Below are 21,796 nucleotides of genomic sequence, written 5' to 3'. Positions count from 1 at the left end.
GGTGTAAAGGTCAGACTGCAGCACCTGGAAAGATAGCTTGTGTCATCGCTAGGTAGGTTTCCAGCTATATTGCAGCCATCCTGCCAGTGAGAGAGTGTTAACAGTTATGAGTTTCTCTGAAGAATTTAGGTCTGTAATTATTGCACTGAGGAAACCACATGTGAACATCATCACGCTGCTCTAACCACTGGCAAGTCAGTTAGCAGAGGGACTCAGGAATGGGCTGAATTGATTCCAAATGCTCTGGCACGATGATGCTGAGAAGGCTGCTTGTTCTTCTGTAATTACTTCCTTAAATTTGGGCGTCCGTCAGGCCTTAATGGCTTCCTTATGATTGTGGTGGTTACGGATCAGCTATCGTTGTGTCAGGAAGAGAGTCTCAGGTTTCTTTGAGCCGTGGATGTTCTCTTTTCTCCCCCTTGCACTGTCGAATGATGTGCTCTTGCGTGTGTACAGTGAAGGAAGGGGTCAGGAATCTGGCTGTGCTGAGAAAGGCAGGGGCCTGGACATGCAACGAGGAGGAGGAATGGTTGGGATTTAGATGGGTTTAGTTTTATGTTGGGGAGCTACCCTGTACAGGTACTTACATCTGCATGAGAGTGGGTAGCAGGCTCAGGGGAGGTTGGCAGCCCTAGTGTGATCTGTGCTGCTGCACACTGCCTGATGGGGAGTCAGCCTAGGGATTTCCCAGCTCAGGGATGTCCGAGTCCAACTCTCTGATCACCGAAGGGCTGACCAGAAGTTAAAGCAAATTCCTAAGGGCGTTGTCTAAATGCCTCTTAAGCACTGGCAGGCTTGAGGCATTGAACACCTCTCTAGGAAGCCTGTTCCAGTGTTAGAAATCATGTTAGGAAACCCCAGGGTTAGCACTGGGAATACAGGCTGTAGCTTAGGCATGGTTGCATACTATGGCAGTGCAAACAAGGTCCAACTTCAGATAGAGGTGGATGGGTGTGTAGAAAGCAGCTTTGGACACAGCTTCCTGAGCACAGTTATTCTTTATTCACAGCAACAGCATAACAGTTACACCAACACAGAGCCATGCTTTGTCCATCACCTCTCCTCTATCCCACAGACAATCCTCATCTTTTGCCTTGATCCCAACATCTGACTTCTTGGTTTTGTCTTTGGTAATGACTCTGCTCTCTCCATTTAAGCTGAAATAAGAGAAGATTTTTCTTCGTGCTCATGCAAACCTCTGGAGCAAACCATGTCTCCTTAGCATGATACCACTGACATGCCTTGTATCTTGTCTGAGAGGTATGAGCTGAAATCCTGTGAGAAAGCAGGGCAGCTGTTCAGAGGCACATAGAGATACAGCAATGTCATGAGCCCACAAAACCAAAAGGAGCTGTCCTGAATCAGCAGGAGGGCTTTTCCCTGAGAAATTCCCATTGATTTCCATGTTCTAGCAGTTCGTCTCCATAAAGGTGTGCAACTACCAGGCCCATGATTTACGTGAAAAATAAACAGTAAGGATCTGATCCTCTCGTCCACATTCCCATGAAGGAAGATTGCATTCCTCTGGGAATGATTCCCTGGAGATCAGGGTATTTTCCCACTTAGAGGGAAGTATGGCATATGGCGTCTGGCCAATGTGAACACCTTGAAAAACTGAATGAAGCACCATATTTAGCATATTGGATATATTATGCAGTCATCCAGATTAGTGATTTGCAATGATCTGGACTAGATTATTCTGCTTATATTTAATGTATGATGGAATGCATTGAAATACATCTGTTTTCATGCTGCCTACTAGCTTCTTGACAGCTTGATAGAGCTTTATGTCTGCATGTTCTAAGAGCTTGAACATCTGGGGCTGTGTATAAAACTTGAAGCCAAGGCTCTGACTGAGAAGTCCAAAATACCCCTATTTTCAGAAAGTGAATTGCTTGGTGTTGTAGTAGAGCTCCCCTGGCTTCACATGTAAGTGGCTGCTGTATTGATCCTACCTGGGGGTGGAGATGGAGAGCTTGTCCTTCACTTCTCCAATAGGAGCTGCCCACAGCTGCATCACATCTGTGAGCTCTTCCTCATCGTTTTGGATCACATCATCCACGATGAGCTCGAGTCCCAGCCAAATGCTCAGGCAGGAGGCGGAGTGCATGTGCTGACAAGGAACAGGCTGTGGGGTTCTTTATTCCACCAAGCCCGTGGTCCCAGCCGTTTGAACACGGAGTGCTCTTTGGTATCATCTCCCTTGTGTGGGTCTGAAATGTTTTCCTGTGGCTGGGGAGTGTGAAAATGCAGATCAGGAGCCTTGGGGCAGACAAAGCTCTGTTTGCTTTTGGGATTCTTTTGGGGAGAAAAATGTGGCTGAACTGTTTTTGTATTCTGAGTGTGACCGTGTGTTGTGGAGCCTTCGGTAATTGGTACCATTAGCCTCTGGGAGCATAATCAGCACAGTCAAAATGAAATTGGCATCAATAAAGGAAGGTTTTATGCTGCTTATGTTGCCTGGCAAAGAGAGTAGTGATCTATCAGGGCAGGGAGTGAATAGGCACATCCCAAATGAACCAACTTCATCAATGCACTGCAGTCAGAGACAGTCTGGACTGGTCTCACTGAGCTTCTGAATGGGCTGGCTGCTGAAGGGAGAAGTTGGCAAGTGTCTTATTGGAGAACTTTGTATATCCCAAGTTGTTTCCTCGAGTAAACATCTCCCTTATAACTCCCTTAGATGTTACTTAACAGAGCAGAGGCCAGAGGAAAGAGATAAATGAATTTTGGACCTGGGCGGCACTGCTTGGACACAGAGCACCCTGTCCTGCTGCTCAGTGTGGGGTTCCCCACAGAGTGCATGGCTGATGGGAAGAGTGTAATGAGCACCCTCAGGTTTCTGGTGTGGGTTTTCTGTGCACTGTGGCTTTTCTCAATCAAGAAACTGCTGTGGAGGCCAAATAGTCACCAACAAAAGCTGCCATTGACTTAACAGGGAGTGTGGGGGCTCGCTGGCAGGAAGATCCTCATAGCAGTGAATACATCAGAAAGGACTTTAGAAATGGGAGGTGCGTTTTGGAGAGAGGAGGATGTCCTCACTCCTCACGCATAAACAGTGCAGTGCATCCACTTCTGTGGGGGAGAGAGGAGTCACTGTGCATAGGTTTCATCAGTAGTTTGCAAGGGAGAAAGCTCAGGAGATGCAGAGATGATGTGCTGCAGGCCAGGACACTGGTTAACCCTCGGTGGCTGGAGCAAGGCCATTTGCTGCTGATAGTTTCTGTAAAAGGTGAGAACTAGGGAGTAGCTGTGATGATTCCCTCACCAGTTGTGAGATGGCATTTGAATGTGAAAGCCTGTAAATAGAAGGGGGACTCCTGCTATATTTTGCCAAATACAGCTCTGTTCAAGCTGCTGTTGTGGATGGTGAGAAAAGCCAGTCAGATCAAAGCAAACTTGTCTAACTGGGAGGGTTGGTAACCAAAATAACCCCAGACAAACCCTGACTGATTTTTCCAGCTCCTGGGAGACTCTATGAGGTGAAGCTGGTGGCATTCAATAAGCACGAAGATGGTTACGCAGCGGTTTGGAAGGGCAAAACGGAAAAGGCACCTGCAGCAGCAGTAGGTGAGGAACGTCCTTCATTTGTTGTCTGTCTCTTCTGCTTGGCATGTGGCTTCAAAAGAAGGGTAGAAGTATTAGTTACAAGAAGATGAACTTCAAGAAGAACAATACCAAAATGGGGAAGGTTCCAATGTAAAGGAACTTCCTTTGGCAATCATTGCAGGTTGCTTTGGAGGAATTATCTTGGGAAGGAGAGAAAGGAACGTAATACCTCCCTTCTCATTAAGGTTGTTCCTATACTGGGTGTGGATGGCCTGTGTCCTTGATGGCTGTCCCTTGCCTTACTATCATGTATGTCACCATATATCTTTTCTCTTTTTGTCTTGCATCACAGATCCTCCTGTGCAGAAGGGTCCTCCACTGCCTCCAGTCCAAGTCTATGCAGAGTCCAACAGCTCAACCTCCATATGGCTCAGGTGGAAGAAACCTGACTTCACAACAGTCAAAATTGTCAACTACACCGTGCGCTTCAGCCCCTGGGGCCTGAAAAATGCCTCTCTTGTTACCTACTACACAAGGTAAAGAGGGATGTGAAGGGTTCATCTGCCATGTACTGCTCATGTCAGGAATAAACATAGGGCAGGAGAAACCTACATGGAAGTTGAAGTACTGAGCAAAACCCTGGGTGTTTCACCTGCTGGAAGCATCTGCCTTAGTCACAGATACATACACAGATACAGATACGTGCTGAAATGTGGCACTGGGTTTTGTCTGTGACTTGAACACCGAGGGATCATTTAGTGGCTTGTCTCTGCATCTTTTCTGCTCTTGTTTGACCTTACATGCTTGTTCCCAGTTAATAACATGGCCAAGTGTAATTGTGGCCAGTCTCAAGCATTCATGTGAGATGGTCCTTGCAAGTTTGATTTAACAATTACTGGAGTTTAAGCAGATTGAGGATGTATTTTAAGTCTGGACTCCTGTGCAAGTGTTTAGCCTATAACCAGACCGTGTTTTCAAGCTTTTCTTTGCAAGTACATCAGAAATGATCTTGGAGTCTGGGAACCTACTTTGCTGTGTAGGTAGGAGCTGAGTGCTCTTGTATACACATGACTGCAGGAGATGGAGCTTTAGGTGAAAAATCAGCATTGTAAGAGTTGGGGTAATCTTGTAGTGTTCCTGGTAAGGTATCAAGGTGACAGTAGGTGGGAGAGCCATCTAATGTTCATGGCTTGTGAATGTGTCCTCTTGGCAGCTCGGATGAAGACATTCTCATCAGTGGGTTGAAGCCCTACACCAGGTATGAGTTTGCTGTGCAGTCCAATGGCGTTGGCATCGATGGGCCCTTCGGCAGCGTGGTGGAGCGGTTCACCCTGCCCGACCGTGAGTGTTCATGGGAACTGAATCCTGATTTCTCCTGGGTTTCCTTGAATCGCTGTCAAATCCCTCCTGATGTGCAATGCTGAGAACCTCTAAGCATTCCCAAGCCCATTAAAGGAGCGCTGCGATTGCTGTTACTGTGGGATCGTCTCTGGGTTCAGAGAGCTGATAGTGCATTGCTTAAGAGCTAGGTCCTCCCTAGTGCTGAATGTCACTGTCAGAACAAGAGTGCCTTGCCCAGCCTGCTGTTCCAGTAGGACCTCTGCTTCTTAGCTTCGGGCCTGGTGAAGGCTGGAAGGCAGAGAGATGATCCCTGGATCTGCAGTGGGTTAGCTCCTTACTCTATGACAGCTTCTCTGGTATTCAGCTTCACAGAGCAGCAGCGATGGCCTTTGGAGGTGGTGTGTGTCCTGCCTTTAGCTGGGACTAGGTGCAGTGCAAGCAGGGCTTTGGGGAAGATGGAGAAGGAAGCAACAAGGAGCAAGGATGTGCTGGGAATATTCTCTCAAAGATAAGCAATGTTGCACAGCCTCAGACTGAGCTGTGTGGCTTTATCAGGACTGTTACATTTCCCTTGGCTGCTTGGCTGTGATGCATAAGTCCTGCCCTGTACTGGGCTCAAGCAGCCTCCTCTCTGCACTCTCCACAGCTTGTCTGGGTGAGGTGTCCAGTCACCCAGGTTGCCCATCAGTCCCTGCTTGCAAACATGGCTGTGGAACCACTGAGAGAAGACACAGAGCAGTTGCCATGCCCTGCTGGTTGAATGCTCTCCTGTTTTTTGCTGTTCACACTGGATCTTGTGTCTGCCAGGTCCCTCGACTCCTCCCTCTGACCTGCGGCTGCACCCGCTCAACCCCTACGCTGTGCAGGTGCACTGGTGCCCCCCTGTTGAGCCCAATGGCATCATTGTGGAGTACCTCATCCTCTATAACGCCAACAACACGCAGCCAGATGACATGTGGACCTTGCTGACACGTGAAGGTGAGCCTCCTTGAGGTACCATACCACCCCCCCAGGTCCTGGAGTATATGGTGGGCCTTGCTCCTGGTCATATGAGAGAGTCCAGGGGCACAACTACTGAGAGACATGAAATCATACATGTCTAAAGCTGGAATAGCCATTATTACCCAGCAGAGGTCCTGCAGATACAGGCAGTAATTCCTAGGAGAACGTATGCCAGCAGCACCACATGCAGTCTGTATTGTCAGCTCTTTAAGCAGCAAGTTCATTAATACTGAAGAGGTGTATGAATTATCTCTTAGAGCTCATGACACAAAATCCCTCACTTCTGAGGGCCCAGCAGAGCTCCACTGCTGCTTTGCTGCAGCCTCTGAATACTCTTGAAACTGCACATTTTAAACCTTGTTTGCCTTGCTTTTGATCAGGAAATATCTTCAGCACTGAAGTGCACGGCCTGGAAAGTGATACCAGATACTTCTTCAAGATGGGAGCAAAGACAGTCGTGGGATCTGGTCCCTATTCAAACGTTAAGGATGTGCACACCCTCCGGGAGAAGCTGTCTGGTACGAATTTCCCCTTTGTCCTGTGTGAGTTGTGTTGCTGAAGACCACAATTTGTCAGCAGTGGCACTTCTGTTTGTCACGCTGATGTCACTACACAGGATGCAAGATACGATGATGTGTAAGGCCAGTGCAGAGGATCACGGCAGGGTGCTCAGATGCGCAGCTCCAGAACCCATCCCACAGCCAAACTCCCTCACTATTCCCCATGCCGGCTCCTATGGAAGGGCACATGTAACCTGCATCTCGCTGCCTTTCTGTTAGGCTGCGTAGCATGAAGTTAATGAATGTGCAGAGATGGCAGTTTGCTTTAAGATGCTCTGAATTGTCACTGGCAAGTAATATTCTTCCTTTATGTGTATAGAGGCATCACATATTGGTTTTAGTGAAGCTGGTGCTTCTGTGAACATAAACCACTTTGTACCTTCCTCCTGCTAGCAGCTGAAATGATGTTTCTATCCTTCCTCTGCTAGATATTCTGGATATCCATTCTGTCACAGGAATCATTGTGGGAGTCTGCCTGGGGCTGCTCTGCATCCTCTTCTGTATGTGTGCCAGCTTCCGCAACAGCAAGCAGAGGTAGGTGCCACCTCATCTTTGCAGGAGGTGAAGGAGGCTGATGTGGAAGAACACAAAATACAATGTGAGCTCCTTCCCTGTGCTCAGCTGGGCTGTTTGGGATGCGGTGTGTGACATCAGTTAATACAAAGCTTGAGTTTTGGGAGTGCAGCTGGCTAAGAAACATATTTAGTACAGCGTTTTCACTGATTGCTTTTCTCAGTAGTTCATTGTTACACTCATAGGTTTGGGGTTGGTTTGGGCTTTTTTTTCTTCCAGGGAATGGAAAAAAAGGGAAAAAATACTGTTTGCTGCATTATTACCTGTGTCTGTTACTGCGGGCAGTGTTTTGCTTCTGAGGTTGGACAACTCTAAGGATGTTTGGAAAGGGTTTATTAACTTCCAGTTGGGAAAATGATGAAAGACTTCCCAGTGACTGACAGGCTGCTTTAAGGAGGCTTGGGCTGTTTGGGACAGAGGAAAGCGAGGTTCATGCGAGTTATGAGCTCTTGTTTGTTTTCCCTCAGGGAAGCCCTTCCAGGCCTGGATTCCCAGGCAGCTGGCAACCACACTTACTACCACCGGAGCAGGCAAGGGGTAGCAGCTCCCAGTGCCACCTTGGACTCACATGAGCTGGAGTCCCTCATGTCCCCGCTCCCAGAGGATGCACCCGTGGCCCTAGGGGACATCACAGAACTGACAGAAGTGCACAGCCTCATCCACACGAGCCTCCCTGAGGACATCATCCATGGGAAGAGGAAGGTAAGGACCCCTGTGTGTGGTGACTGGGCTCCCACCCTAGGCAAGAGCCTTTGTTTGGTGTGTCACTGCTGGGAAGCCAGGTCTGATCCTGCCCTGGCTCCGCAGAGTCTTGGCTGCAGGCTGGTGCTGGGCATTTCCCTCTCTGTCAAACTGGCTCAGCCTTGGCTGTTAGGTCTAAGTTGGGGATCTCAGTGCCATCTCCCACCCCTTGTCATCTCCTGGGACAGTGACCCCTCATTCCCAGAGAAGCAGCTACCGAGCTTACTGCTGCAGAAAGCTGTGCTGTTCCTGTGTGATGTCTGCAGTAGATGCTCTGCCTTCCAGGATGCTCTTTAAATTACAGTATAAGGATCTTTGTCCATAAATATCATATATATTGGAATACCCTTGAAGATGTGCAGGAGATGAAATTGTGTTTTATTTGTGAACCTGATTTTTTGAAGCAGTCTTTTCGTGCCCTGTGTGGTTTGCCTGACATTGCATTGTCTTTCATTCCTCCCTGCCCATTTCCTCTCTCCAGCTTGCCTGAAACATTTCATTCCATTAGGGAACCTTTAATTGGCCTAATTTAGTTAATCTGTTTATGTCTCTCTTTGTAGCCCAGGGAGAGCATGTAAAGTAATTAGGAGGTTCAGTAAAACAACTGCATTGTGAGCACATGGGATTTCATGGTTGCTTCCATGATGCGCTTGTGTGTCACTGGGGGAAGGTGAGTTCAGGATACCTGGCTAAGCCTGGCTGCTGGCGGTGGTGCAGGGATGGTCTTTTGGAAACACAACATCTTCTGCTGGCTTTAGTAGTCCTGTGGGCTGAAGCCACACTTTTGGCCACCCTAAGTGCTGCAGCAGATCAGCACTGAGCTGAAGGAGAGGCACTCTGCAGCCAAACCACATCCATGGATTTCACTGGAATGAAGCTGCCTGACTGGACCCAAGCCGAAGAGTGTGAGGAATTTCCTACAGCTCTAGCTGTTAAATGAGGACCAAATGTTTTCAGGGATGTGACTTACCCTGAGAACAGGTCAGGGTGGGGGGAAGTTCCCTCCCTTGGGAGGCCTTTCTGGGGGCAGCACATCCAGATCTGTCTTCGAAAGCAGCAATCCTGTCCGCAAAGGTTTACACCAAGATTTTCATGTGCGCAAACCAGGAGCTAGAGAAGGCAGTGCCAAGGTCAGGCTGCTTCTCCTGAGAGCTTGGGTGTCCCAGTGTCACAGAGACAACCGTGTCCAGTTCAGAGATCAGAGCTTTAGGAGTGAAATGATTGTGGCTGCAGAGTCTCTGTCCACGAAATCGAATGGGGAAAGGCCACTGAGAGCGAAATTCTCTGAGGCCTTTTGCCAGCAGAATAAAGAGCTTGGTTTTTTGATGGATATGGGTAGGGAAGCAGGGATCACTGAGAGCAGCCACCCGGAGAGCAGTGCTGTCACCCGTGCTGACCGGTGAGGATGACCTCGCAGGTGAAGAAGAGCTCGAGTGGCCGGGAGCAACAGGCTGTTGTTCTGGGAGCGGGCACTGGAGGGAGATGTGCTCCCATGCAGGCGGCCCTGCTCCCTCGCTGCGGGTCTCAGACCGGTGCTCACATACCCCGTCTCACAACAGATATAAGTCAGTCAGGAGCAGTTGTGAGTGTGAGAGTGAGAAATGTCTCAAGGATCCCTTTCATTTAACACTGTATCATGTCACCACAGAGCTCAGGCTGTTGGCTGGGACAAACTCTTGGTTGGATGCTGCTGCTGCACAGGTTTGCATAGCTGTGATGCCAAGGAACTGGCAGCTCCAGGCCCGAGTGATCTCCAGTTGCCTGCTTGACTCTTCATCCTCAAGTTACATTCCTGAAACTTGTTTTGTGTTGGTTGGGTGGCACTTGCCATTAGCAGTGGCACTGACAGCTGCTCCTGCACTTGCAGGCTTTTCACATGCTGGCTCATTACTTAGCATTTCATGAATTATTCTCAGTGGTTTTATTCTTGTGGCAGCCCCAGGTTCCAGTGGAGATTGGAGGCTCTGTGTTGTTAGGAGATGTACAGACCCAAAGAAGGGACTGTCCCTGTGCCATGAGCAGTCAGAAGCAAGTGAATGTCACTTTGCAGGTGTGGGGATTGAAGAACAGTGAGACCAAGGGCAGAAAGCCTTTAACAGCACTGAGATTTGAACTGACTCCTGCAGAGAATTGCAGGCAAGGATTTTGAGAAGTCCCCTTGGTTGTTTTCGAGTCAAGATGCCAGTTCCTTCAAACACAGGGCAGTGATTCCTCTTGAGCTGTTACAGGTAATGCTGGGGGTGCAGGACAGTAGAAGGAGAAGGTGGGACAGTCTTCATGCTGCTGGACAGCCCACCAGAGCCACACTGCCCCTGCTTGCAGGACAGCAAGGTGCTACTGCAGCCAAGCTGTGGGCATGGAATGGCTGAGCAGGAGCATGCTTGGCCATTTAGCAATCCCTTTTCCTTCCTTTCCATGTGCTTCCCAGTGGTCACACACAAGGATATGTAAATACACTGACAAGTGATTTCCTTCTCTTTGCCTTTCAAGTGACCCCCAGACCGATGCCCCCGGTACCCGTGTTTTAAATGGCACTGTAATGCACAGGCTGTGGGGCTGCAGCTCTGTTCCCCCTGACAGATGGGCTGAGGATGATAGAATGGCTGTGCTCCAGACAGCCCTGTCACTGCTGCTTTTCGGCCAAGCAATTTAGGGGGTGGGGGAGAATGTTAAAAAGCATCTGCTTTCTATGGAAGATTTCAGCTTTTCATTGAATGAAGCCAAACCCAAGTGTTTTGGCTTGGAAATGTTTGCTGTTGTGCTTCTTGCGAGCTGGAACCTTCCTTGCTTGCTGCCCCGCTCCTTCCCTGTGGGACTCCCCCATGAAGCATCCCCGTGACTCAGAGAGCAAAAGCTGTTACACATCAGGGAACTTGGATCTACCCGGGTTGTTTGTCATGTTCGTGTTGAAGTTTTTCAGCATGGAAAACAAACACCGATGCTTTCTGCCATTCAGCAATAAATCCTTTCTCTGTGCTATGACAGTAAAAGCTGGGCACATCTGCAATGTCCCCAGCCTTGTTTTGCACAGGGTTTCAAACTAGTTTAAATAATCCTCATAAAGCAGGGAAGGTTTCAAGATCAGCATTTCCTACATGTTCATTCTCAGCTCATATATTTGCATGAAATCATTACTTGTCACTGGAAAGGTAACGTTATTGAATCACAGTTTTACCAGTCGGAGTTACTATAAAAAGGCTAAAATGAAAAGGCTTGTTTGCTTTGATAAGGATTTAGCTGTAATGGAAACACCTTCTATTGGAAGATGTTTTTATTAGTTTTCATTCCTGTGTTTGCAATGAACTGACAAAGGGATTTTTCCGTCTTTAAATTGGAATTAGACTGACAGTCATTGCCTTTGTTATTCTATTGTAAAATCCAAGAGAACTTTTCCTTCCTTCAGCCATTCACTAGCCCCTCTTGAGCAGGAATAAATAGTATCATTTATTGCACCAAGAGATACTGCTTTAAAAAGCAGGGAAGCTTTTGGGCTTACAAGACCTTCTGCAGGTCTGCGCTGAAAACAGACCTAGAGTTAATTGCTGCTCAACCTTAGAGGCTGAGCCCCAAGAGGGCTTTTTCCCCCCTCTCACACACCGTGTGCTTGAACAACATGTGGGATCCAGGCCATGTTGTGTGGCTGATGGGTTTTTTCTGTTTGTTGAAAGTTGCAAACTGGTACAAAACAAGTTTGTTCTTCGTTGCAGCCAATTTCAGCCGGAGCTGAACAGGCTGTTCCCAGAGTCATCAAAACCTATGTAAACATGGCAGATTGACATTTCCGCTAACAGATGGTCCATGGGGGATTGCAGTAGAGCTGCCTGTTTCTTTCCACGTTTTTTGTATTCACAAGATGCCTGCAAGAAGGTTTTCAAGTTTGCTCTGTGTGTGTGTGTGCGTGTGCATATGATGCTCAGCTCTTTCTGATGGCAAATACGCATGTAAGCATCTATATTAGGACACACATTTGTGTGCATGTGTGCATATTTGTGTAGGTTCAATGCTGAAACTTCCAGGCAGTATTTGCTCAGTAACGTATGTTCCTTGGAAGAGGCACAGAAGCCATCAGTCGGCGATGGAGCTGCAGAAAGCCTCTCAGATGGCAGCAGAGGCAAATCGAACATGTTCCTTGAGCACTCACATGCAGCAATATTCCTTGTTGTCTGTGAGCTCTGTGTGATCGCTTGGTTGATTTCTTGCTATTAAAGTGTAGTTTAATGATAGTCCACTTAGAAAAGCAGCAATTAGGGAATGCTCTTGGCTCGGAATATATTGTTGAGGATTGCAGAGAGAGGAATGGCAAAGACACTGCCTCCAGCATCCACTCTAAATTAGCTAATGTGTGATATCCACAGTGCTTTGGATGTCACTGTTCTGCAGGGTGCTGTCATATAAATGAGGCCCTTTGCTACTTGTTTTCTTAAGGTTTGATCCTGAAGCAGCAGCAAAGCTCCTACAACTTGGCGTTGGTGCTGGGATGTCATGCTGCTTTGCCTCTCACAAGGTGTCGAGCCTTTTTGGTGGCTTGAGTCAGGGTGGACAGGGTGCTCGGGCAGTATTTCAGCACATACATGAGCCCTTTAATGCGCCTTCTGCCAGCACCAACAGCATGAGGTAGCATTTGCTTCTTGCTAAATAGCTGACTTAGGAATGCCTGGCTCACACACAACATCTGCTCATGTATTTCTACCTAATTTCCAGCCAGATGGACCGAGGCACAAGGAGGTCAAATGACTCACCCAAGGTCAGGCTGATGTCAGAAATCTCCTTGCCATCTCAGCTGGCCCCGTGCTACGTTGGCTATTGTGGGAATGGATCTGGCCTAAGCAGCAGCCACATATGCAGAGCAGAAATCTGAGTTTCTCCTGCCTGGCGGTGAGCAATAGGTGCTCGGTGGGTTTGAATAGATGTGCCCGGTATCTTCACCTTACACAGCCATCGTGCGCACACCAGCAGTATTCTGTATGCGGATGCACACTCACAATTGCATCAGGTCAGGATTTTCTCTTCACTTTAGCCTTGCGTCAGCCTCTCACTTCTGTCCAGGCAACATGAAACATCTGTGCAATGAGCCTAGAGATAACTGGTGCTTAAATCCGAGCGTGTGTGTGTATGTGAGTCAGTAGCAAGGCTGAGCTCAGGTATCTGCAGGACAACCCAATAAAATCAAAACCTGGAAAGAAAATGCTTTTCTGCCTGTGAACTAATAGTCTGAGCTGTTAAATAACTTCGGCTCTTAAAGGGCCACATTTCCCATACACAGAGGTGTGCATTCAACAGTTTATTGCAAGAGGAAGCTGAGAGAACCCAGAACAAATTGCATTCAGCCCATATAATTTAATTAGATCTACAAACAAGGTAACACTGGTTGCCCAGGGGACTTAAAGCTGAGCTAAGAATTGCTTGGTGGTCTGCTGCAAAAAAAGAGAATAATTAAATAATGAAATAAAATAAGGCCCCAATGTTGTGCCTCTGTGTTGGTGGGGAATGGCAGTGTTTACCCAAGCCTTGCCTTAGAGCAGGAAATCTGTCTGCTCTGCAGGGTGAGCAGTTCAGTATTGTCTTCAGCTCTCACCAGAGCACACGTGCCAGTGCACACAGGTGAGGGTCCCTCTCCATACTCCAGAGCATCACTGGTGCTACAGAGAACACTGGAATCGGTCAGCTCCAAATTTCCACTGGCCCTGTTCCTCTCCAGCTTCATGGTGTTTTTCAGTAGGTTCATACTGCTTTTGGTTGTTCACAGCTTTGCAGGGAGTTGATTCCAGTGGAGAAGAGAAGGCTCCAGGGAGACTTTATAACAGTCTTACAATACCTAAAAGGGGCAACAAGAAATCTGGAGAGGCACATTTACAAAGGCCTGTAGGGACAGGCCAAGGGGGAATGGCTTTAACCTGCCAGAGGGGAGATTGAGATGAGCTCTTAGGCAGAAGCTCTTCCCTGTGAGGGTGCTGAGGCGCTGGCACAGGGTGCCCAGAGAAGCTGTGGCTGCCCCATCCCTGGCAGTGTTCAAGGCCAGGTTGGACACAGGGGCTTGGAGCAAGCTGCTCCAGTGGAAGGTGTCCCTGCCCGTGGCAGGGGCTGGAGCTGGAGGAGCTTTAAGGTCCCTTCCAACCCAAACCAGGCTGGGATTCTATGATATAACTGTTGGCCTCAAAATTTGAGATGAGAATCAGGGGAAAGCCTGTATGTAATCAGTTGTGAACCATCTGGCAACTTCTATCCATTTGCTCTGTATCAGACTATGGGACAGAGCAGTGAAGTCTGTTCTAATGGAGCGATCATGTGAGTCTGTTGCAGTGAGCATTTGTATTTTGATGCCATCAGAAGTGTCAACATTTAATTCGTGTCTTTGACCACTGTGGTATTGTCCCAGCTTGCACTTCCCTCTTTCAAGCTGCTTCTCATTTCAGGTTGACGAGGATCAGAATCTGTATCAGTGATAACTGGATTTTTTCTCCTCCCACTTTTCTTCCGCAGACTTCATGGCATAAATCAGGCAACCAGCCCTGGACCAACAGCATCGCCAGGTACGGAGACACGATCACCAAAGAGCCACTCTCTGCTGTGAACGGGTCACTGAAGCTCCCCTCTGGCGCTGGACAGAAGCTTTTGTTACAAGCTCTGGTTTATGATGCCGTGATGGTGGGTGTCTTATTGACTTGTGTATTCTGATGTGGTTTCTCCATTTGTGTTCCAAATCTCCCTTTCTCCTTTTTGCAGCACAGGAGAAAATGTTTTCTTCTCTAAGCTGGCTTTAGTTGGCTGATCACGGGCTTTGTTTCTTTTTCCCTGGCTATAGGAGTGTGTGCCAGTGAGACTAATGGAATCTGAGTAAAAGCCATTTGTTTTTTCCAAGCATCACTGAAAGCCTCATCTCTCCCGTATCTCCCTGTCTTGACTCCAGCCAGCCCCTGAGGGCCTGTGCTGTGGGCTTGTTCTTTTGGTGGTGGTCAAGAGGGGTCAGACAGCTCGGGTGCCAGCAGGGCTGTGGCAGTCTCAGTTCCCAAGGACCTGGAGCCAGGCTCCAGCTTTGAGGCTTTGTTGTGGCCATGCATCAGGCAGCCTGTGGAGTGAGTGAGGAGCTGCAGTGCACAGCACAGTCATTAAGATCTACAGTGTGCTCGCCTGAAGGAGGGATTGCAGAGTGTAAGAGGAGTCAAAGATCAAGGGTTGATTTAAACTCCTTTTCCAGATAGGGTAGAGCAATTTCCACTGCACTTGTATTCTTTAGGTGGGTGCATAGACTGGGAGGAAATCCTCTTTCTCATATTGCCTCATTGGAATACATGCACTCTCCTGTGCTGGGGAGAGTTTGTACAAGGATCATGATACGGAGCTGACACTGCTCAGATTGACTCTGGACCAGAAGATTTCTTTGGTTATTGGTTTAAAACCCTCCACCCCCAGCAAATACTTCTAAGTAACCGACCTGTGTTTCCTTCCTAGATACTAGTGTGAAAATCAATTATAGGCAGGATGTAATTAACATTGTGGATAGAGTCAAGTCAGTGTTTCACAACCCAATTACAGGGCACCGTTTACAGCACAGCTTACCCATCAGGGTTTGTCAACAAAAGGAGAAAAGTGTTAACATATGTAAATGAGGCACAAAGTTGGCTTCAACAGAAAGCGCAAATCACACGTGGGGTATCACTTCCCTACTTTGAATTGTCTCCTTGCCACTGAATCCCACTCAGCCCAGAATCTGAGCTCTTTGTGAGCTTCCAGAATAACGTGTCTCTTAAACAGGGATTTTGTGTTATGTAGCCAAAATTAAACCATGGAAGTGAAGGGAGCACAGGTATCTTCTTATGGGTCTGTATCATGAGCTGTCTCAGAAGCCAGTTTCTTAGTGAGCTGCCCATTCACCATCTGGAAATCTGGTCCTTAATATGGAAACAGACTGGAGAGTTTTGAGAACTGTGATCTTTGACAGAGGCTTGGAATGGCTGCTCCATCCTGCCAGGAAACGTGGACAAATCACTTCACTCGCGTGGGACTTGCTTTCCCAAACGTAAAATAGGAATAATGATCCTGAGGTGATTTGAGATGCTTCTTAAGACTTCAGCTCTGAGAAACATATCAAGATAATGCTTATAGAGGCATGTGTACATCCCATTGCGCTCTATGGGATTAAAAGGCAATATGTTTCAGTGCTTGGTTGGGTCACAGCCGTAATTACCTGGATTTCATGTACTTTACCTTGCATTTATTTATTTTCCCCCTCTTTGATAACAGAATGAAGCCAGGAAAAGCCACCCTCCAGCCAACCTCCACCAAGTGGAAGCAGAGGTCATTGTCCATTCTGATTTTTCCGCCTCTGACAGAGACCACGACTCCCGGCTGCACACCCTGGAGAGCGAAGAGACAGAAACTGAGGACCGGGAGCCTGAAGAGCTCCCCTCTGGAGAGGTGACTCTTCCCAGCTCTCCCGGCACCCAGCAGGACACCAGCCAAGTGGTGGTGCACTGCACGGGCAATTCAGAGGTCCAGGCCCAGGATGAGCTGTTAGGTACCAACGAAGAGACTGACAAAACAGAGGCTGTTTGCACTGGGCTCACCAATGGCTTCCACAGGCATGGAGAAAGTCTGGATTCAGTGGAGAGTGGAGATTCAGACTCTGTCCGGGAAGGTGAGGAGGATGTGCAGCCAGTCAAGTGCCAGTCGATCTCCACAGCCCCAGAGGAGGCCCCTCCCTGTAGTAACTCTGGTTTAACCAGTTCATCCTCAGCATCTGAGAACATGGCATGTGTCCACAACCATTAGAGTGAACTAATCTGATTTTGATCATGGGAGAGCCGGAAGGGCCTGTCCCTGTGAGGTGCTGCATGCCCTCGACTCACTGAGCCCAGCAGGAGCTAAGAAGGCACAGCATCTCACCAGAACAGGATTCGAACCTGTCAGCTGTACATATCGCCTTCAAGAAATCAGTAGGTAGGTTGGTAAGGGCCCATCTTCTTCCCGCTGTAGCTGATGAGTAACTTGGTGTTGGTGGGAGCAGGATTGAGCCATCTGCCAAAGTCTTGACGTGAAACCACGACTAGAACAGAGCCTTCAGTGTTAGACTGGGGCTGTCACTTCGCCGTAGTCCTCCAGGCGACTGGCACGACGTCTTTTCCTGCTGGGAAGAGGCAGGGTACACCGAGTGATTCCTCTCAACTGTCTCTTCACCAGGCCTTGGCACTACCTACTGCCTCGCAGCTTTGGGATGGATCTTGACAGAGGAGTCCCACGAGGGGGTGGAAGCCAACGGAAACGAACTCAGTGAGCTGTAACCACCAGCCTGTTCTGCCCTCCCGTGGTTAAAAGGATTATAAGGCTCTCTTTGTGCGCTACCGCAGGAACTCTTACTTGCAGGCTGATGTAGTGGCCTTTTATTACACACTCTACGAGTGCCTCTAACAACTTGTACTATATAGAACCTTCTTCAGTGTCTGGGTCATTTCACCAACCTGGACTTTGTTTTATGTAGGTTCTTGTACCTAATATTTTAGGTACATGTCTGTCCTTTTAATGTACAACATGTATTTTTATTTCCTTGGAACATCTTTATATTATTTAATTTTATAAAGTGGACTAGTGTGTGGTATAGAGTAGCATTTTTACTCCTTCTCTCTTTCTTTGTTTTTTCCTCCCTAACAACACAACTACCTCATGTCTGTTGGAGAAAAAGCAGTATATGTACTCTTTTGTTAATGGTCCATTATAGGTTTTAACTTATTCTTGTACTGCCTTTTTCTAAAGAACACGTTTGCACTGGTTGTTGACTCATTTTTAATGCCTAGAGCTGCAGATCTGGTGTCTCTCTTGCTTTGTTTCTAAGTAGTGCTGTAGGACACCTTCCCTACAGCTGGAGAGTTGGGTTGTGTTTCTCCATAAGACTCTGTTTTGCAGGAGGGGGCCAAAGGACACTGCTTCAGCTGGCAGGATGTTGATCTGTCTTTGCTTAACAAGCTTTTACTAGTGAAGAGAAAACCAAGAACCAGCAATTGCAAAACCACCTTGTGACCCTGTGGAAAAAAGGTCCAGCAATTGGGAAAGTCACCAGGGACCATGGGGACATCTCTTTCTTGGGGGGGTTTTGTGCCCAAGTGGAGACATCTCTCATGATTTTGATTTCCAGAGAGCAGCTCTCAGCCTTCTGTAAGCAGTGATGTGCTGAAGGCTTTGGATGAGCAAGTGAAACTTTCCGGTCACTTCTGAGAGTCCAAAGCAGCCAAAGTGGGTTTGGTTTTGAGGCTTTGGGTTTTTAAGAGCTGAGCACCACCAGAGCTTAACAATGAAAATCAAATCTTTGCTCTCGTGCCAGTCTGATGTGAAACTCAACCCTGTGACTCTGTGCTTATTCCTGACGTGTCTCTCAGCCTAGCTCTCTGGTATGGGGTGAACTTTCCTCTATCTTTACTTTAGCCTGTCTCTGCCTCATTCCAGGCTTGCAGAGTTTGACTGTGAACACTACAGATCAGACCAGCTCCTTGGGGTTATGACCCCCATTAACCAGAGTGACTGGCTGGTAATTCTGTGCATTGGGTGCTTGGTAAATGTTGTGCCCTCCTGGAGGATTCAGAGATCTGGCCATTTGTTTGTTGAAAAATGAAGGAAAAGATGCCCACCTCCCTCTTTTCTTACTGAAATTCTTATGGGGAGCTGTGAGCTGATTGGAGATCCTGTAAAAGACTCTAGGCTTTGGGTTTTGTGGTGAAATCTGGACTGAGACTGAGATACCACTGCTTGCAGCAAGGAGAACCTTGCTCCACCAGCACTCTATCCTGCTTCTGTTGTGAAGAGCTGTTGTGCCCTGTGTTTGAGCTGAGCTGGACCAGCTCATGTCTTTGCAGTCCTCCACCAAACCCTGTTAGCTCCAGCTCGTCAGCAGAGGAGTACCTCCGAGTCTCCATGTACCCTGTTGGGAAGGATATTGGAGCTTCTATCTCTCCCCATCCTACAGTGTCTCCTCCTGGCATGACACACTGCTCTGTCAGATGGCTGTATTTCCAGTCATTGTGCCTGCTCTGTTACTTCAGCTGCTGTTTGGTACCTTGAGGAATCTCAGAAACACCATTCCATGCTCTGAAGTGCCATGACTCCTAAAAGCTGTGGCACAGAGACCGGGAATCTGTGCCAGTGAGCAGGCAAGGCAAGAGTTAGTGTGTGTGCACTACCAGAGCAAGAGGCTAGAAAGGCAAGAAATCATCACTGGGCAGAGGAGTTGCGTAAATAAGCTCCAGAGCTCACTGCCACAAGCCTTTGAAACTAAGGACTTAGCAGGGTTACAGATAAGGCAGTGAAGTGTTATTGCAGGCAATAAGGGCAATTCACAGTTATATGGGAGCGGATGCAATTGCAGAGGTATAAATGCTTCAGCAGGGAGTACTGGGCACTCGCTGCAAAGTGTGGGGAGAATTCTGCAGCTGGACCTCAGCTCGCTGTTGGTTTCATGGAAGAGTCCTTGTCCTTCCCCAGTGACAGAACAGACCCTGTACAAGCCACATGGCCACTGCTGGTGTGCAGAGAGGGAGAAGGACCCTTTTTCTAAAAGCTCACTCCAGAGGAACCCCTGGTGACATCCTTTCACCATCCAGACCAAGTCATCTGCGAGCATGGCAGCATGCCTAAGGACTACTTCTGCTATGAGGCTGCTGGAGAGAGGAGTAGGGTATGACCAGGGCACCAAAGGAGAAGTTCTCCTGGTTCTCTTCACTATACCTGGAACAGGTCATGTACCAGCCCTGAGCTTTCCATCCAGGGGCTGCGGGGATGGAGGCTTAGCCCTGTCTCAGGAGTGCCACTGTTTCTGGGGTGCTTCTTTGGACACGTACCCTCTGCTTTGTCTGTACTGACTTCTGTAATCATGTAGCCATAGAGTGAGCATTCCTGATCTGCCTAAAAGCTCTCCCTGCCTGTCACTGAACCCAGCACAAGCAGGCACAGTGTGGTACCATTCTGGATCACTGTGAGTCAATCACAAAAACACCAGGTTAGTTACATGCTATGAGAGCTCTGGGGGAGATGCAGCAGAGTGCAAACAGTTCTGCTTGTGAATCACAACAATACTTTGTCTCCTCATGCTGATGCTTACACTGATCTTATTACACCCCACTGAATTGTACCAATATGAAACTGGCAGCGTTTGGATGCCTGGGGACTGTGGTGTGCCAGACCTTGGTACAGAAATCAAAGCAGTTCCTTCAGAGCCAAGAGATGACCACCAACAGGCAGCAGTGAAGCTGTTCTCTGTATGAGCACGTGTCCACGCAGAATACTGGGTGTCCTCGACTGCACCCCAGGTCCCTCCTGTCCTGAGCATCTGAGGACCTTTCTAGTCTCAGCTGGAAATGAAGACAGATAACACACACTGCATGTGTGGGGCTGAAACAACCAGTGCATATATTTTTTTATCATGAAATAAGATTTCTCGCAGACACGCGAACTGTCGATACCTTTAATTACCCATCGTGCTTCATACATGTTCCTACCCATCAGGCTCCTTTCTCCCTTCCTTTCAGTAACACTGAGGGTTATTGCCGTTCATCTTTCTGCTGGTGTATATTGTTTGACATAGTTGAAATGTCAGGTTTGTCTCACTGGCATAATTTTGTGGTATTAATGTTCCTGTTTGGCTACACAATTGTATATTCCGTGTGCTGCTGCGAGAGTCACAATCTCATCCTTTTGTTTCTTTTAATCAATTTTATTACATGAAACACATGGATAAAATCTCAACTTTTGGTTGATTTGATTTCTTACTTAACAGACGGCAAAGTTCTGGTTTAAATAGTTTAAATGAGAGAACTTCTAATCTAGGATTTGAGGGGTTTTTACGTTACTGGCTAACAGTCCTGAGATCAGCCTATGAATTCTGCTGTGTGAGAAAACAACCATTTTAATAGAGCACTATATATGGTTTTGATCTCCTTAGAAATAGATGTTTTGAAGGGATCATTGTGTCTCTTCTAATCCATACTTTTGTTGGAAAAGAGGTGTTTAGTCCAGCAGAAATCTGCCACCTAGTTCTGTTACTGTGTTCCCTTGCTTGTATTTTACAATCAGATTTCATTTCACTTTCTACCCAGTGAATAAGGATGTGTAACCAGAACTTGATCTCGTTTGAAGATTGTGTCTGTGTTTGGTTCCATGCTGTACTTAATTATAACTTTATTTCTTCAGAGACTGTTCTTACTCCACAAATACTCTTTAGTGTTAAAGTGTAAGAAGACATTGTCCTTATATTCCTTAACTAATGGGTTATTAATAAAATGCTTTAAGAAAAGAGTGGGGTTTGTTTCACAATTCGGTCTATTACAGCCCACTCTGAAAGCTGTGGAAGGCTGGTCCTGCAGCTATGTGTTTGGAGGGGCTGGATCCTGGGAAATGTGCTGTTAGGTGCTGGATTTCAGAGGTGGGCACAGTTTGGGTTCATGAGGCATTTCCTGATGCTTGCTGATGTCTCAGTTTTGAACTGATGCCTGTAAGGAAATGAGAAGCTGCTTGTCCAGGTTCATGCTTCATCCTGCTGGGGAATTTTGTCAGCAGAAGCATCCAGCAGATGAACAATGAGACTTCGCTTGGGTGGCGTGCTGGGCTGAGCACAATTAAGTTGTGCCCAGTGAGGTTGGCAAGAGGATATCTGGCAGTGCCCAAGAATGCGCTGTTAACTTCCCATGCATCTCCCTTTCTTTCTAGGATGCATTCCCTACTTCAGTAGATAGTTCCCATTATTACTTTATGCTGCCAGGACTACAGAGCCATAAAATCTCATTTTATCTGCATTACAGAGGTAATAAATCTGCACTAGACATAGTGTGCTCTGGTAGTTGTTAAAGGGAGCTCTGTCAGGCTGCCTAACTGCGATGAGTCTTTCTCCTAATGACAGGTAACCCCACAAAGGAACAAGGAAGGACCTTTGGGCGGTGATGGGTGGCTCCAGACCTTCCAACTCTGCAGTGTGAGATGCTGGTGGGAGGCTGATAAAGGGGGACAGGGTGGGGTGGCATAGGTGAACAGAGGGATGGATGGATGGACACAGC

General features: G+C 47.7%; 1 protein-coding gene across 1 annotated transcript in view; it reads left to right on the top strand.

The window, feature by feature from the left end:
- IGDCC4 (immunoglobulin superfamily DCC subclass member 4) overlaps positions 1-16,535 on the top strand; it is a gene marked incomplete at both ends in the record, with an annotated part of 82,393 nt that extends 65,858 nt beyond the window's left edge. Inside the window, 9 exons of the mRNA XM_080626542.1 lie at positions 3,463-3,570; positions 3,902-4,085; positions 4,763-4,890; positions 5,698-5,868; positions 6,273-6,410; positions 6,881-6,986; positions 7,493-7,727; positions 14,247-14,411; positions 16,008-16,535. Of these exons, the coding sequence (XP_080482668.1) occupies positions 3,463-3,570; positions 3,902-4,085; positions 4,763-4,890; positions 5,698-5,868; positions 6,273-6,410; positions 6,881-6,986; positions 7,493-7,727; positions 14,247-14,411; positions 16,008-16,535 (1,763 nt within the window). The remainder of the gene's footprint in view (positions 1-3,462; positions 3,571-3,901; positions 4,086-4,762; positions 4,891-5,697; positions 5,869-6,272; positions 6,411-6,880; positions 6,987-7,492; positions 7,728-14,246; positions 14,412-16,007) is intronic.
- Between the last annotated feature and the right edge of the window lie 5,261 nt (positions 16,536-21,796).

Source organism: Psittacula echo (assembly GCF_963264785.1).
Source record: "Psittacula echo genome assembly, chromosome: 10".
NCBI lineage: Eukaryota > Metazoa > Chordata > Aves > Psittaciformes > Psittacidae > Psittacula > Psittacula echo.
This window is presented reverse-complemented; position numbering and strand designations above follow the sequence as displayed.